Raw genomic sequence first — 14,436 nt, 5'->3', positions numbered from 1 at the left:
ACGTTATCTTGTCCGAGGGCGTTCATCGTGGCGCTTTAAAAGTAAATAGCTGACTTAGCACACCCTGCTGCACAAAAGTTCTGAACAACTTTTTCATTACTCGTCCGGTTTTAGAAGCCCTCAAATGTCAAGTGCCCAAAAACCCTCGCCAAAACGCTCCCATAGACAATGAATGGGAGGAGAGTCTAATGCCACTTGCACCCTAAATTTGACCACCTAAACATGCTCCAGGACAGACCAAATTCACCACGCACATCAGGTCTGGCCATAAATTTGATAAAATGGAAAAAGTAACCCCAAAAGTGCCAAAATGGGCTCTCTAGCGCCACCTAGAAACAGTAAAACGGCCACTACGATCGAACCAAAACTAAATTGTTTGTCTTATCAAGACCTATAAATCACGCAATGACACCACTGACCTAAATCCAACAGGAAGTGCACAGTTTGCCATTACATGTGGGATTTTCGACGATTTTTCAGGCTTTTCAAAATACATATATTATTCCTGCATACTTTCAGTTACAGATGTTTTATACTTTTTGATCTGCGGACACGCATATGCACCCTGTTCCTCTCCTATTCAATCCCGAATCTCCATTCTGTCTGTGCATGCTCTGTTGTTGGTAGGGAAGACCTAATGTATGCTTATCAGTGGAAGATTCCAGACACTGCACTCAACTCTGTCAACAACACACTGATACAGGAGGCCAAGACACTCACTAAAGACACACACACTGACATCATGACATCTCAATGCCTCCACTGCACTTCTCACATCTCGCAGGGAGCAGACAGTGTTTGAGGAAACATGGTATCTGACAGATCAGGACAGACACACACTCAGACTAAACTGGTTATATTTGACCCAATATCCAATATCCTTTTATAAAAAAGACGCAGTCGAGGGCATCAAACCAGTGTTTGAATCCCTCCTTGAAGCAGGAGTTCCATGTGAAAAATCTCCTGTGCAAACACCAATCTTTCCTGTAAAGAAAATCAGAGATGTTGAGCAACCCGATGAGTGGAGATTTGTACAGCACCGAATGTACCAAATCCACACACAATTCTCTCTCTAGTTCCATCTGACAGTAAATGGTTTTCTGTTGTTGACCTCGCAAATGCATTTTTTAGTATCCCAGTGGATACAGATAGCCAATTTTGGTTTGCTTTTCTATTTGAATCCAAAATGTACACTTTTTCGCGGCTCTGTCAAAGTTACACTGAATCTCCAACCATTTTTAATGCAGCATTAAAAGACAACCTAGATTCACCCAACTTACCAGCTGGTAGTGCTCTTTTGCAATATGTGGATGACCTCATGATTTGCTCTCCCACACAGGAAGCCTGTGTACAAGACACACTCGCTCTCCTGAACCATCTGGCTGATAACGCTCACAAGGCCAGTTTGTGAAAACTTTGGGCAAAACTCTCTCACCCAAACGAATTGAAGCAATCCTAAACATTCAACAGCCTGAAACAAAGAAACAGGTTATGAGTTTTTTAGGAATGAAGTCATATTGCAGACAGTGGATCCCAAACTATGCAGAAATTGAAGCCCTTTTAAGCACCCTCGCTCATGGGAGGGGCCTCACAGCAAAAGACAAAGTCATTTGGACACCTGAGGCCGTAAAAGCCTTTGTGGATTTGAAATTGGCATTACAATGTCCTCCAACACTGGGCCTTCCAGATTGCACCAAACCATTCACACAGACTGTTGACGAACGGGGTGGGTACATGACTTCAATACTGACACAAAAGCATGGGGGACGACAGAGACCTGTAGCCTATTTCTCATCAATACTTGACTCGGTTGCTGCAGGACGTCCTACATGTCTAAGAGCCGTGGCAGCTGCTGAAAAAGCTGTGATAGCCTCACGTGACATTGTAGGCTATGCTGATCTCACCCTACTGGTACCACATGCTGTTTCATTGATTTTGATTGAACAGAAAACTTCCCACCTGTCAACAGCAAGGTCGCTCAGATATAACACAATTCTGCTTGACATACCTAACATCCCTGTTAAAAGATGCAATGTTCTTAACCCTGCAACTCTTCTCCATACACCAGACGATGGACAACCACATGACTGCGTGGCAGTCACTATAGTTAATCTACAATTGATCAATTTTCATACTGTCCTATATAAAGGATTGTACAGCTCTAAGGTCAGAATTTGAATTTGACTTAGTGTTGGTGAGAGACTTTAGACTTGCAAAAAATGAGTTGTGAACACCTCTGGAGTTGCACAGTTGATATACACATTCAAGAGACCGAAAAGACAGAAAAGGTGTGCGTTATCGAATGTGGTGGGCCGGTCTGGTCCAAAATGCCAGGGCCGATTTTTTGTCCCAGTCCGCCCCTGACCGGCATGGAGGTCTTTGTATAAACCTCCTTTAACAAAGAGACATGCAGACTTTAGTTAATGCCGGGTCTGCTTGTAAATGCCTCCTCTGCAGCCCCCAAAAAATAAAAAATAAAATAAATGAATAACATTTTGGAAATTACGAGAATAAAGTCGTAATATTACAAGAATAAAGTCGTAATAATACGAGAAAAAGAGTCATAATGTTACTCAGACCAACAGCCAGACAGAGCAGGCTAATCAGGATCTCGAAGCAGCGTTACGCTGTGTCACAGCTAGGTACCCTGATTCCTGGAGCGACCACCTTCTGTGGCTCGAATATGGCCAAAATTTGCTACAGGTATGTCACCTTTCATGGTTGCTAATGGTTTCCAACCACCACTATTCCCCTCACAGGAGAAGGATGTTTTTGTGCCCTCGGTTCAGGATCACCTGTCCTGAAGGAACTAGAAGCTAGCCGACATGCACAGGTCTCCGGCACCACAATATGATCCTGGACAAAAGCTCTAGTTGTCTTCCAGGGACCTCCCTTTCCAAGTGACCTCACGTAAGCTGGCTCCCTGGTATGTTGGTCCATTTGAGATGTTTAAAACTCCCTGCCTCCATGCAAATCCACCCCACTTTCCATGCTTAAGCCTGTCTCCACCAGTGACCTGACCTACAAACAGGTCCCTTCAGTAATTTCCTGAGTTTCTTTGAGAGCTTATGATATTGTGCTGTCTAACTAACCTGATCTGTGTCTCCGTGCATTACCAGTGTCTGCCCTTGCCTAGAGATCTCCGCCATCCAGCTGTTGCCCAGCCCGGCCTCCTGCTCCTGTGGAAACCCCCTCAGCTTTGTGCGATCACACTCGCCCTCCTCACCACAGCCTCAGTGCCCCCACTCCCTCGTGCACCCCGCCATTCAACCTGGAACATCAGTCCCTCAAGGAACCCCTTGTTCACTCTTTGCCTCCACCTTGGCTGAAGCCTCACCCGTGTGCCCACCCTCCCCGGCCACTGGCAGCTGCCAGTTCCCCAAACCCTGAGTTATAATAAATCCCTCATTTGTACAACCTTCCTGTCTGTTTAGTTTGATTGTGGGTCCTGCCAGCTTACCAGCCATTACACAACCAAGTTAACATCAAATTATCAGCATACAAATTCACACATACTGATGAAGTTTTATAACAAAGTTCAGGAACGGAGACCACGCCTCTTACCTTCTCAATTTCTGCACAATCAGTACTTAAGTCACACCCAATCCACTCTACCCCCCTTCGTCTCATTTCGAACATACAACAGTCACGCTCAGTCATCCCAGCTTCCCGCAGCCCTCGGACTCTTTTCCTCCGACAGCACCACCGTCATCAGGCAATCACCTCTCGACGTCTCCAGGGGAGAGCCTGCTCCCTGTGATCCGAAGCACGGACTCATCCTGTTGAACATCACTTTTCACCACTCAGACTGAAAGTCCACACTCTTCCAACTTTACACGAACTACAGCAAAACACCACACTCGCCCTACACACAAGTCCACTGCGACGCTGATGACGTCATCGCCCGCTACAGGGCCGTCCTCAGCTGCCTCATTCATTTGTTTGTCTGTTCATTCATTCATTCGTTTGTTTGTTCATTCATTCATTTGCTCATTCATTCATTCATTTGCTCATTCATTCATTCGTTTGTTCGTTCATTAGTTTGTTCATTCATTCATTCATTCATTCATTAGTTTGTTCATTCATTCATTCATTCATTAGTTTGTTCATTCATTCATTCATTCATTAGTTTGTTCATTCATTCGTTGGTTTGTTCATTCATTCATTCGTTTTTTCATTTATTCATTTGTTCGTTCGATCATTCGTTCATTCTACAATATTCACATGCATCCCTCCACCCTGCATCCTTTCTTCTTCTCTGATTCTTACTTTTACCATGTACTTTCATACACATGTAAAAAACGAAATACCGTTCCCACTAAAAGGCAATAATAATGATAATAATGATAATAATAATAATAATAACGTCATTTGGGCCGGTCGACCTTAGACAGCAACTTCCGACCTGCCCAAAGGAACTTACAGCAGCCGATTTCACTGTCTCCTTCTTGTTTTTGCGACGCCATCCATTCTGTTTTTTCCTACACAGAAGGTCGGAGTTGGATGATCATTTATCCACAATCCTCGATTTCAGAAACTTTTAAATGTTTCTACTGAGGAGCATTTCTATTGCTTTTCATGCACACACAAAAAGAAATTGCACTCTCTTGTTGCTTTTTTGGAATTCCAGCACTGGCTGAATATGAGTCGGCCCACAGACTACTGCAGCTAGTCTGTGTCTGACTTTTAAGATTTTCTACAAACTTCAAACTCAGCATAAAATGGTGCAGCACAATTCCAGAAAAAAAGCTCAAGAAGGGCATGATTAATCATAATTGCATTTTCTTTTGTATTTGTTGGTTTAAAAAAAATGTGCAGTGGTGTGGTCCAGGAGTGTCAGCTGTGTCCAGCAGGAGGTTGATGCCTGTAGGGTATAATCAAGACAAAGGTCTCTTTCACATGCTTCTTTTTACAGACTAAATGCCTGATACACAGCTTCACCTTTAATGTGACCGTCTGTGCTGTAACGGGGGTTTAAAGGTGAGTTATGATGCCAGTAAAATAATTGGTTAAAATGTGCTATTTTCAGGTTTGGAGTATAAATCCACTGGATAGTTACAGTAAGTTTTTGAACCATAATTTCATTACTTCAGTTGGATTTGATAGTTGTAGTTGTAATATTATTATGCTCCATGTTTTTCTGTTGAATAATCAATTCAATCTGTGACTGAATGGATTATTTTGCAGTGCTATGGTGTACTTTTCTCCAATAAGTTAACCACAACTTGCCAGTGGGTGATTTACCTCTTGCTTTTTCAGTGGAAATGTGTTTGCATTTATTTTTAAAGTTGCCTGTATCTTGAAAGACAGGTTGATCACTGCACTACAGACAATGTAAATGTTGAAGATTTTAGAAATTTGTTAAACAAGGTATGTGACTTTGAGTTTAAAACAAAATAATAGACAAAAAAAATTACTTGTTAAAAGGACAACATTTTAAAACGGTCCTCAAAAGGTTTGTCATTGAATAGCTATCTATATTCAGCTTCTTTTAAAACATTAAAGAAAGATACTACTAATCCTTTTGTAAAAAACACCATTATTGTTTGGCATGTGGTACAAAAACTGTTGTGTGACTCTCCAAGATTATCCTGTTTCGCCCCGATCTGGGGGAATGCTAACTTCGCCCAGAAAAGAATGACATGGGTTTTAAAACGTGGATGAACAAGGGCATAGTAGAATTGCAGGATGTATATGATGATTTTACTCTAATGTCATTCAATGAGTTAAAAGCAAAGTTTGATATACCACAGAAACACTTCTTGAAGTATTTACAACTTCGAAGTTTTATTCTGGCACATTTAAACAACTCGGTGCAACAACCTCCATTATCCACCTTAGAAACACATATTACAAAAAGCTGTTTTGGGAAAAGGCTGGTCTCCCGGTTTTATAATATGCTGGTTGAAAACCATAAGGAAAACTCTGATAGTAAGAGGCGGGAGTGGATACGTGACTTACAAGAAGACATTTCACTCAGTGAATGGGGTAAAATATGTTTAAAAACACATACTCAAACCATCAACACTCGATTGAGAATGATACAATTTAATTGGATAATGCGAATATATATTTCCCCTGTACAATTAAATAAATTTGATCCTAATATACCTGATCTTTGTTATAAGTGTAAAAACCACCAGGGCACATTATTTCATTGTTTATGGAAATGTGAAGAGATTCAAAAGTTTTGGAGCTCAATATTAAAGTATATCTCTCAAATCACTACTTCCCCTGTACCCCTATGCCCTAAGTTATGTATTTTAAGGCATTTATCCAGAGGACTGTAATTTATCCGGCAAAGAGAGAAAAATGGTTGATCTTTGTTTACTGCAGGCCAAACGCTGTATTGCATTATGTTGGAAGAATGTTAATGGCCCCTCTTTTACCCAATGGTTGAATAACTTAACATCAAGTTTGGCTCTTGAGAAGCTGACCTATATTGTTAGAAAGAGGGCGTCTGAATTCTATGACATTTGGAAGATATTTTTGGAACTGTTGAAGGGTGGAGATTTGGAGGAGGCAATGGGAGAATGAGATAATAAAAATATTTAATGTGTTGATAGGAGTGTATGATGTAACCTATATTAAGAATATTATTATTATTAATAATTTATTATCATTACCATTTTATATGATTATTTTTTTATTTATGTATTTATTATTTATTGCTCAGTAATTTCTCTGACCAATTTGTCTATTTAATTTATCCCTTTTTAATTATTTATTTTATTATGACAAGTTATTTATTTACTTTTTCTGTATTCTATTAGTATTTTCATTATTATTTGTATTACTGCCATATGTTTTAAGTGTTCTATGTTGTTGTATGAATGTAAAAACCAATAAAGATATGTTTAAAAAAAAAAAAAAAAAAGGACAACATTTTACATCATGATTTATTTCAATGACTTTAATATGGATGACAAATCAAGGATATAGGTAGCCTTCGTGTGTTGATTATCCACACAGATATGTGGTTTTTCCCCTCTGAACCTATTTAAAAGTCTCAGCAGTAGCAGTCCCAATTGAAACATGTTTTTCAGCATCTGATTTGTCATGGAGTGCAGCTCTGCTGGTTTGATCCCAGAGATGTTTGCTGTGTTCGCTGCGGTCAGGAGCACTATTACAGTAGCAGGCTGACAGAAAGGAGGGATGTGCTTGGCAGAGCGACGCTGCAACACTGGTTTACCCCCCGGATTAGATCTGCTGCTGAAAGCCTGATCACCACAGAGCAAGCAGGATGCTGAGCTGGAGCAAACACGCAGCCTTAGCGACGGGACAGCAAAGGGCCTCAGAAGGTCCTCAGTCTTGATAATGATTATTATGATTATTAATGTTATCATTATTACTAACAAATAGCATTCTGTGAAGGTATTTAAAAAATATATCATTCATTTTCCCTGACTGAATTAACATAACTATAACATAACATTAAAAAAAAAGTTATGTTCAGACATTCAGGTAATTCCCAGAACTAGTTAACGAAACTGGAATGGAGCTGGACTACACTTTTATTTAATTTTACCAGACAGAAAATTTGGGAAACCAGAGAGTGACTATGCAAATTGTATATTTTTGTATGTTTTCATTTACGTATTTATTTTGCTGCAAATATGCAGTCATCATATCAACTAAGATGCATTTCTGCACTTTAATCGAGTCAATAGTGTATGAGTTGGTTACACATCCTCTGTAACTAAGTCATACACTCATACATCTTCTATTCTCTCAGATCAGTTAAATCATGGTATTATGCATCAATATAACACATTCATAATGTACTACATCAATTTACTATATTACTATAATAATTTGTCCACCACTATTATTGGGTGAGAAAAGATGGAGAAATATTCATAACTATTATATGTGTGTGTGTGTGTGTGTGTGTGTGTTTGTGTGTGTGTGTGTGTGTGTGTGTGTGTGTGTGTGTGTGTGTGTTTGTAAAATATATTTAGACATATTGAAATTAAAGGGGGTTCTGGTTTAGTAAATTATGGAGCATTGTTGTAGGCTACTGTGGAATGCAATTAACAGACACTCCAGGTAATCTTTACACCCACAGTGCATTGTCCACATTCTAAACCGTATTCCTGACGATTGCTAAGTGCTCAGAATTCTGTCCATCCACCCTCAGTAACTACCTTTCTTCTCTTAAGATGCTGACCTCTGACTGTTTGTATCATTAAGCCCATAAACATATCGTCCATAATCAGCGTTTTGACGTTTGTCGTTATTTTTCTATTACATCATCCTTACATACTGATTTCTTTGTTTTATTAATGCGTGAATAATATGAGCCGCCGCTGCGTGTATGAACTGTTAACTGTAATCAGCAGACAACAGATGAAATTTGAAGGTGAGGTGTGGCGTCCTCCGACAAAAGTAAAAAGTGTTTAAAACAAACACTGTATGTCATCAGCCAACCGTGCACACATGGATGGAGCTTTAGTGTTGTGTCCTACTTGTGTTACCTGGTTGTTTTTGCACAGATCAGCCCACATGCTGGTTCCGTCTCCTCCGCGCATCAGGACATGGTAAGTGAAGAAATAAATCCCTGGGATGGAGCACGTGAACTTTCCGGTGGTCGGATCGTAGTGATTTCCTAGATTGGTCACCACGTCGTCAAACTTGAGCACCTCGTAGCCCTCGTGTTGCTTTTTCAACCCTGCGTAAAAGGCGATCTTTGGAACAGTGCTGTAGGTGGCCGCACTAATTGCACCGGAGGCAACGCTGGGTCCCGGAGGTCCTGGTAACCCTGGTCTACCTGGTTGACCTTTCTCTCCAGGCGGACCGGCCGGACCGGGCTGCCCCGGCTCACCATGAGGTCCCCTTGGCCCTGCCTTACCCGGACGACCCGGTTCCCCCTTCGGACCTTGGATAAAAGTGGGTAAAGACTGCACGAGGCTGTTGTCTCTGACCGTGTCCGCCGTAGCTGTGCTGGTAGGAGATTTAGTGCCATACGGATCACACACCATCCTGCAGGTACCGAGCATCTCGTAGTGCGCTGCCGTCCCCGCTGAGTTGACCAGAACCGGGATGAGGATGACCAGAACCAGAACCATAACGACCCCCAGGACCCCCGCCGCCACCAGCCGCTTCCTGCCGACCAGGCGCGTCAGCGCAGGACGATCCTGTGTTCTGCTTTTGGGTGAAATTTTGCTGACTGGAGGTAACTCTATAGAAAGGAAATAAAGTGTAGCAGAGCTACACTTTGTTGGTAATGTTAATTCACTTTTTAAAGCGAAGCCCCCCCCCCGCCCCTCCCTTTGGCCTCGTCCTCGTCTCTCACCTATCCACACTTTTTCTGCTGATGCGCTGCTTGTTCAAGTCTCCCTGAAAGTTCAGCCTTTGGTGATTTCAAAAAGTACTGGATTCAGCATGTCCGAGAGGCTCTTAAATCCAGACTTGGGGTCTGGTCCCTTATTGACCCACAGATGCCGAAGTAAAGTGTTTGTACAGCAGCTGGACTCTTAATGCGGATCAGGACCAGTTAGACCGTATGGCTGTTATAGCCTAGAGGCGAAGAGTCAATAGCACAGAGTCACAGTGGTAATAGAGAGAGAGAGAGAGAGAGAGAGAGAGAGAGAGAGAGAGAGAGAGAGAGAGAGAGAGAGAGAGAGAGAGAGAGAGAGAGAGAGAGAGAGAGAGAAAGCATCCTGATGCTCCATCATTCTTAACAGACTATAGACATATAATGCCAGATCAACTAACTTAGAAATAAGAGGCAATTAATGCCTTAATAAATAAAGATGGTTACTAAATGATCAGTCAGAAACACATCAGATGAAAACAGCCTAACAGGTTTTGCACAGCACTTTGATAAATATTGATTAGGTGAATTATTAATGTTGTCATTAATTGATTGTGCTCATAAGGAAATAGTCATTTGTCTGGTGGAACAGGAGGATGTGGAGGCCCCGACAGTGATGCCACTAAAATCGAACTAACATCATCCTCCCTGGCTTCATTAGGCCTCCAAACATCCCTTTATTGAGAGTCCCTGAAAATGAGCTGTGAAGGTAACAGAAGATCATTGGATTGCCACTTCACTCAATATCAGTGCAGTGAATGATGAATTGTTTTGGAAGGTTTATAGAAAGCAGCAATAGGCGAGGGACTAAAACAGTGTGACACAATAATAATAATGGGACTGAACTTCAGTGGCTTCATGTAGTGAGCTCTGCTGAAATCTGTCTGAACAAGCAGCTGAAGTTAACGTGGTTTAGTGCAGTCGTTCCAAATCCTTCCGGCTCTGATGGCTCAAACAAAGGTTTTTATTTCTATGACCTGTGAGCACTGCAAGCAAGCAAAACCATTTCTTTTTATCTAGTTAGCTCTTTGTAAAGTGTTCTTAAACCAAACAAAAATCCTCAAAATATACAGAGCGGTATAATTTATAGAGCTGTTTTTGTTAGCTAAACATGACAGGACCAACATTAATAGAAGCCTTTTGCTCATGAGAGGGAGAACTACAACTATTCCTCTCAGCAACGCTGGAAAACAGCCTTTAAAAACATTCAGGTTTGATATCTTCATTTATAGTTCATATATTCACATATTCTGCTACACCTAATTGTCCCTCTAACTGTTCGAATGAACATTTAGAGGTGACAGAAAGTGAGCTTTACAATTTGAGCATTGACAATTACTATACAGGGAAATCCTTATTTTCACTGCAACAAAGTTATCAAGGAGTTGCTGTAGGAATTCATTTTGTTTTTGTCATAGATTTCAAAATGTTTTTTGTTTTTTAATCCATTTAATTTCATATTAGTATTTTTCCCTCTGATGTAAATTTTCAAATAAAACAATTGTACGGTTGATTCAGACAACGGGGGGGGGGGGGGGGGGGGGACTGGAACACCGACATTATAAAATAAAGGTGTCACTGGAAAAAAATCCACACTTAAATAAATGACTTTAAAAAGAGCTTTGTGAAATAAAATAACTACAACACATTTGTTACCATTAGAATGATTAAATCACTTAATTTATTTATTCATTTAATATGATATGTTAAATATTGTCTTTGAATTGTTTCACAATTGTTGTCGTCGTTTATATATTTTATCTTTTCATTTTTGTCTTTATTTAAAGGAAAGGCTCACATGCCCATTATGTGGATTGAAATAGTTATAAGTTATTGTGAACATTTCTCCTGACCAGACTGGCAGAGAGGTTTCTACTAAATCACTGTTGCATAAACTATGTAAAGTTTCAAACTTAACTTTGTCCCTATTTCCCTAAGCTCAGGTGTTGCCTTGCCTAAATGTTAAGACTAAAGCTGCTTGCGAGGCTAAGTTTAGTGTGTGTGCAAAACAACCAATGTGCAACAGCCCCATCAAGTCAGGTATGAATTTGTTGCTCTGGATGTCCAGCTATCGCAAATCAAAGCAACTCTCTCCGCCGACTTCAATGAAGTTGCAACGCCATGTTTCACTTGTGCATACATGATAGGGTTGGCCACTTCATTTATATGTTTGGGAGTAAGTAACATGTAGTGTGGTTCGAGTATATTAACAAGTCATCGGAAGCCATCATTTTCAACAACGCTGCTTGGTCTCATCGGATTGATCCAATGAGAATTAAAAAGGTATAATAATAATTATACCCTACATTATTATCACAACAGACACACAGAGCAGACATGGGCAGCCCGCGAGTCAATTTCCAAATATCAATACATTTTTTAAATGGTGTTGGAAGCAAGCAGACCATTACTGCATCTAAATGACTGAATTAAGTTGTGACAACTCTCCACCGCTGTGTGTCTGTGTCTGCTGTACACGGAGGACTCAGCTCCGCCCCGCTCAGACGGAGGAGAGGAGCCGCTAATGTTAGCCTCTGCTGCTGTTAGCTGTCATCGCACTGCTCTCCTTTGAGAGTCTGTTCACGGCAGGAATACTACTACTTTATTCCTCCTCGCTGTTTTATATAAAAGGTCCGGACACTGAATGGAGGACAGAGTTGCTCCGCCAATAAGCGACTACAGAGGTAGCGGCTGTAGTACGCTGTTTTGTTAGCTGTTAGCTTCCCCACACACCTCCACTCAACCTTGCAGCTCCACCTCAATCATCAAGCACAGTCTTAATGAGAGATCTTCTTTATGTCTATGATGATGATCTCTGTGTGAGTAGCATACGGCTCCAGTGGCGGAGTGGCCGTCGGGACGATCGGGAGTTTTCCCGGTCGGCTGGTCGGCCACCGAGGTCAGGTGGACCAGCCCACCCATGCTGGTGGAGGGCTGGTGGTAGGCCGGTGGTGGGCTGGGCCGGTCAGAATTCTCCCGGTGGCTTTTGGTGCCCCAATCCGCCCTTGTACGGCTCTTTAATACAGAGACAGTGAACCAGATGAAAACTGGAGGTAACAACTACTCTCCTTATGTTGTTGTAAGTGCAATAAAAGCTACCAGTGTTTAAAAAAAAGAAGAGTAATTTAATCTAATCCACCCATAAAATGAGTGGTTACTTGATTTTTGTTTTAAAATACAAAATGTTAAATTGAAATACAATTTCTCTTTTTCATGGTCAAATAGTGATTAGCAGAATTTTAAAAATGGTTCGATTTTCTGGATGTTGTCATCAAGTCAAGAGTGCCATAAATACAAATAAAAAATAAAAATCCTCCCTGTGTCACAGCAACAGTCTGATGGACCCCTTTGATTTCTTATAATGTTAATAACTATTTTCTGAAGCCCATAAGGTGCTAAAATAAAATACAAACGATTTCTGAACATTTATACTCCTGACCCCCACTGCGGTTATACAGACCGCAGTATGTCCTATTATTGCCTGTAAGCTTTTCCATTTCATTTAGAAAAGAGCAGCAATGGTTAGTGGGTGAAATATAATCTTGTTCAGCAGGAGAACAATTTGCCGTTTTCTCAACTGTTTCCACCTTGTTTTACCATCAATCCTAGGAAGCGACTGTAAAAGGGTTTCTATGACAAGGTAAATGGTGAACAGTTTATGACTTGGGTCAGAAAAAAATTTCAGTCAGAAGATTTTTTTTTTGCTTTAATCCCTGCATACCTCGGCCCCGTTATCAAAGCAGTAATTTATTTTGTCAGTGTTGCATGCCAAGTACTACTGGATAAAGTTGTGCAATGCCAAGCTGCCTGATGTTTTTAGTGAGTTGGAAAATTGCTTTTTTTTAATGCATGGAGGTTTATTTGGCCTACAGAATTGAGAATATTACCCGATCTAGCTGCCGAAAGAAAGAATCGCCATCTTGGTGAGGTTAACTCAGCCAGTCAGGGACAAGGGAGAGAAGAACAAGTTATATCATTTTTACACTTATCAACAATTGGGCAAAAGTTCCTCAAATGACGTAGTGATAAACATCCCCAAGTATCTAAAACCTGGTGACACAACTCTGAATGTGAAAGAACACCATGATATTTTCTCAGATAAGGTGTTGATGGGGAGGAGTTTGCTTTTTGGACGTTTAGTTTATATCAAGAGTAATTAGAAAGTCTTTGACAATTTGGAGGGAGGAAGCTGGTTTGGAAACATATAACAACAGGTCGTCTGTGTATAGAGACAGTTTATGAGTAGTTCCCATCATCACTTCTACAGTATACCCATCCAGCCCGGGATATTTACCATTTTTAACATTTATTTGCCTTTTGTACTAAAGCAGTAGTTATTGGTGCTCCTAACTTGTTAACTTGGTTGGTAGTGATTTTGGGGTATGTTAACTACTTCAGAGGATTGTGGCAACTCCAGACGTCAGGTGAGTTCTCTGAGGAATAAAGGTCAGAATAAAAAAACATAATTCACAATTTTTGGGTCAGAGACTATGGTCCCAGATGGTGATTTCATCTTGGGGATAAATCTTGATAGAGCTGCATCTCTGGCCTGATGAGTGAGGAGTTCTGCTGGCTTTCTCTCCCTTTTCAAAATACTGATTTTTTAAATTTATTATAATAATTGTGTTGCAATCTCAGCAGATGACAAATTTGGCTTGAAGCTTAAGGCGTTGGTTGTAAAGTGTAGGGGTGGTGGCATATTGTATGTCGACCCTATGGGGCTGATCTGAAACATTCACAATCATGGCCGTTTCTGCCCTTTTAGGTTGAGATGCAAAAGAAATAGGTTGTCCCCTCAAGTAAGCCTTATGCTTCTCCCACAGGGTGCCTCTTTTTCATACAACAACAATTTATTTGGAATTGTCTATCAGTTAGTAATGTGGGGGAGCCTCCACTGCCTAGGTGGAAGGTTGTAATTAGGATAGTGTATCTCAACTGAAGTGTGGGCATGATCTGAGATCATTATGCTGTGGTACATACCATAATTAGTCCAATGTAAAAGTTTACTTTCAACAAACAAGAAATCAATTCTCCAGTACAAATGATGTACGTGGGAGAATAAGGAAAAAGCTTTGGCAGAGGGATGGAAGGACCTCCAAGGATCACTTAAACTGAGCACG

At 40.8% G+C, this 14,436-nt stretch overlaps 1 protein-coding gene across 1 annotated transcript in view; it reads right to left on the bottom strand.

The window, feature by feature from the left end:
• Positions 1-9,092, bottom strand: part of c1ql3a (complement component 1, q subcomponent-like 3a) — a 51,020-nt gene extending 41,928 nt beyond the window's left edge. The window contains exon 1 of the mRNA XM_062441472.1: positions 8,478-9,092. Within this exon, the coding sequence (XP_062297456.1) occupies positions 8,478-9,068 (591 nt within the window). The 5' untranslated portion in view covers positions 9,069-9,092. The remainder of the gene's footprint in view (positions 1-8,477) is intronic.
• Positions 9,093-14,436: the final 5,344 nt, after the last annotated feature.

Source organism: Scomber scombrus, chromosome 20 (assembly GCF_963691925.1).
Source record: "Scomber scombrus chromosome 20, fScoSco1.1, whole genome shotgun sequence".
NCBI classification, from domain to species: Eukaryota; Metazoa; Chordata; class Actinopteri; order Scombriformes; family Scombridae; genus Scomber; species Scomber scombrus.
The sequence above is the reverse complement of the archived record's forward strand: the minus strand, read 5'-3'. Positions and strand labels throughout refer to the sequence as shown.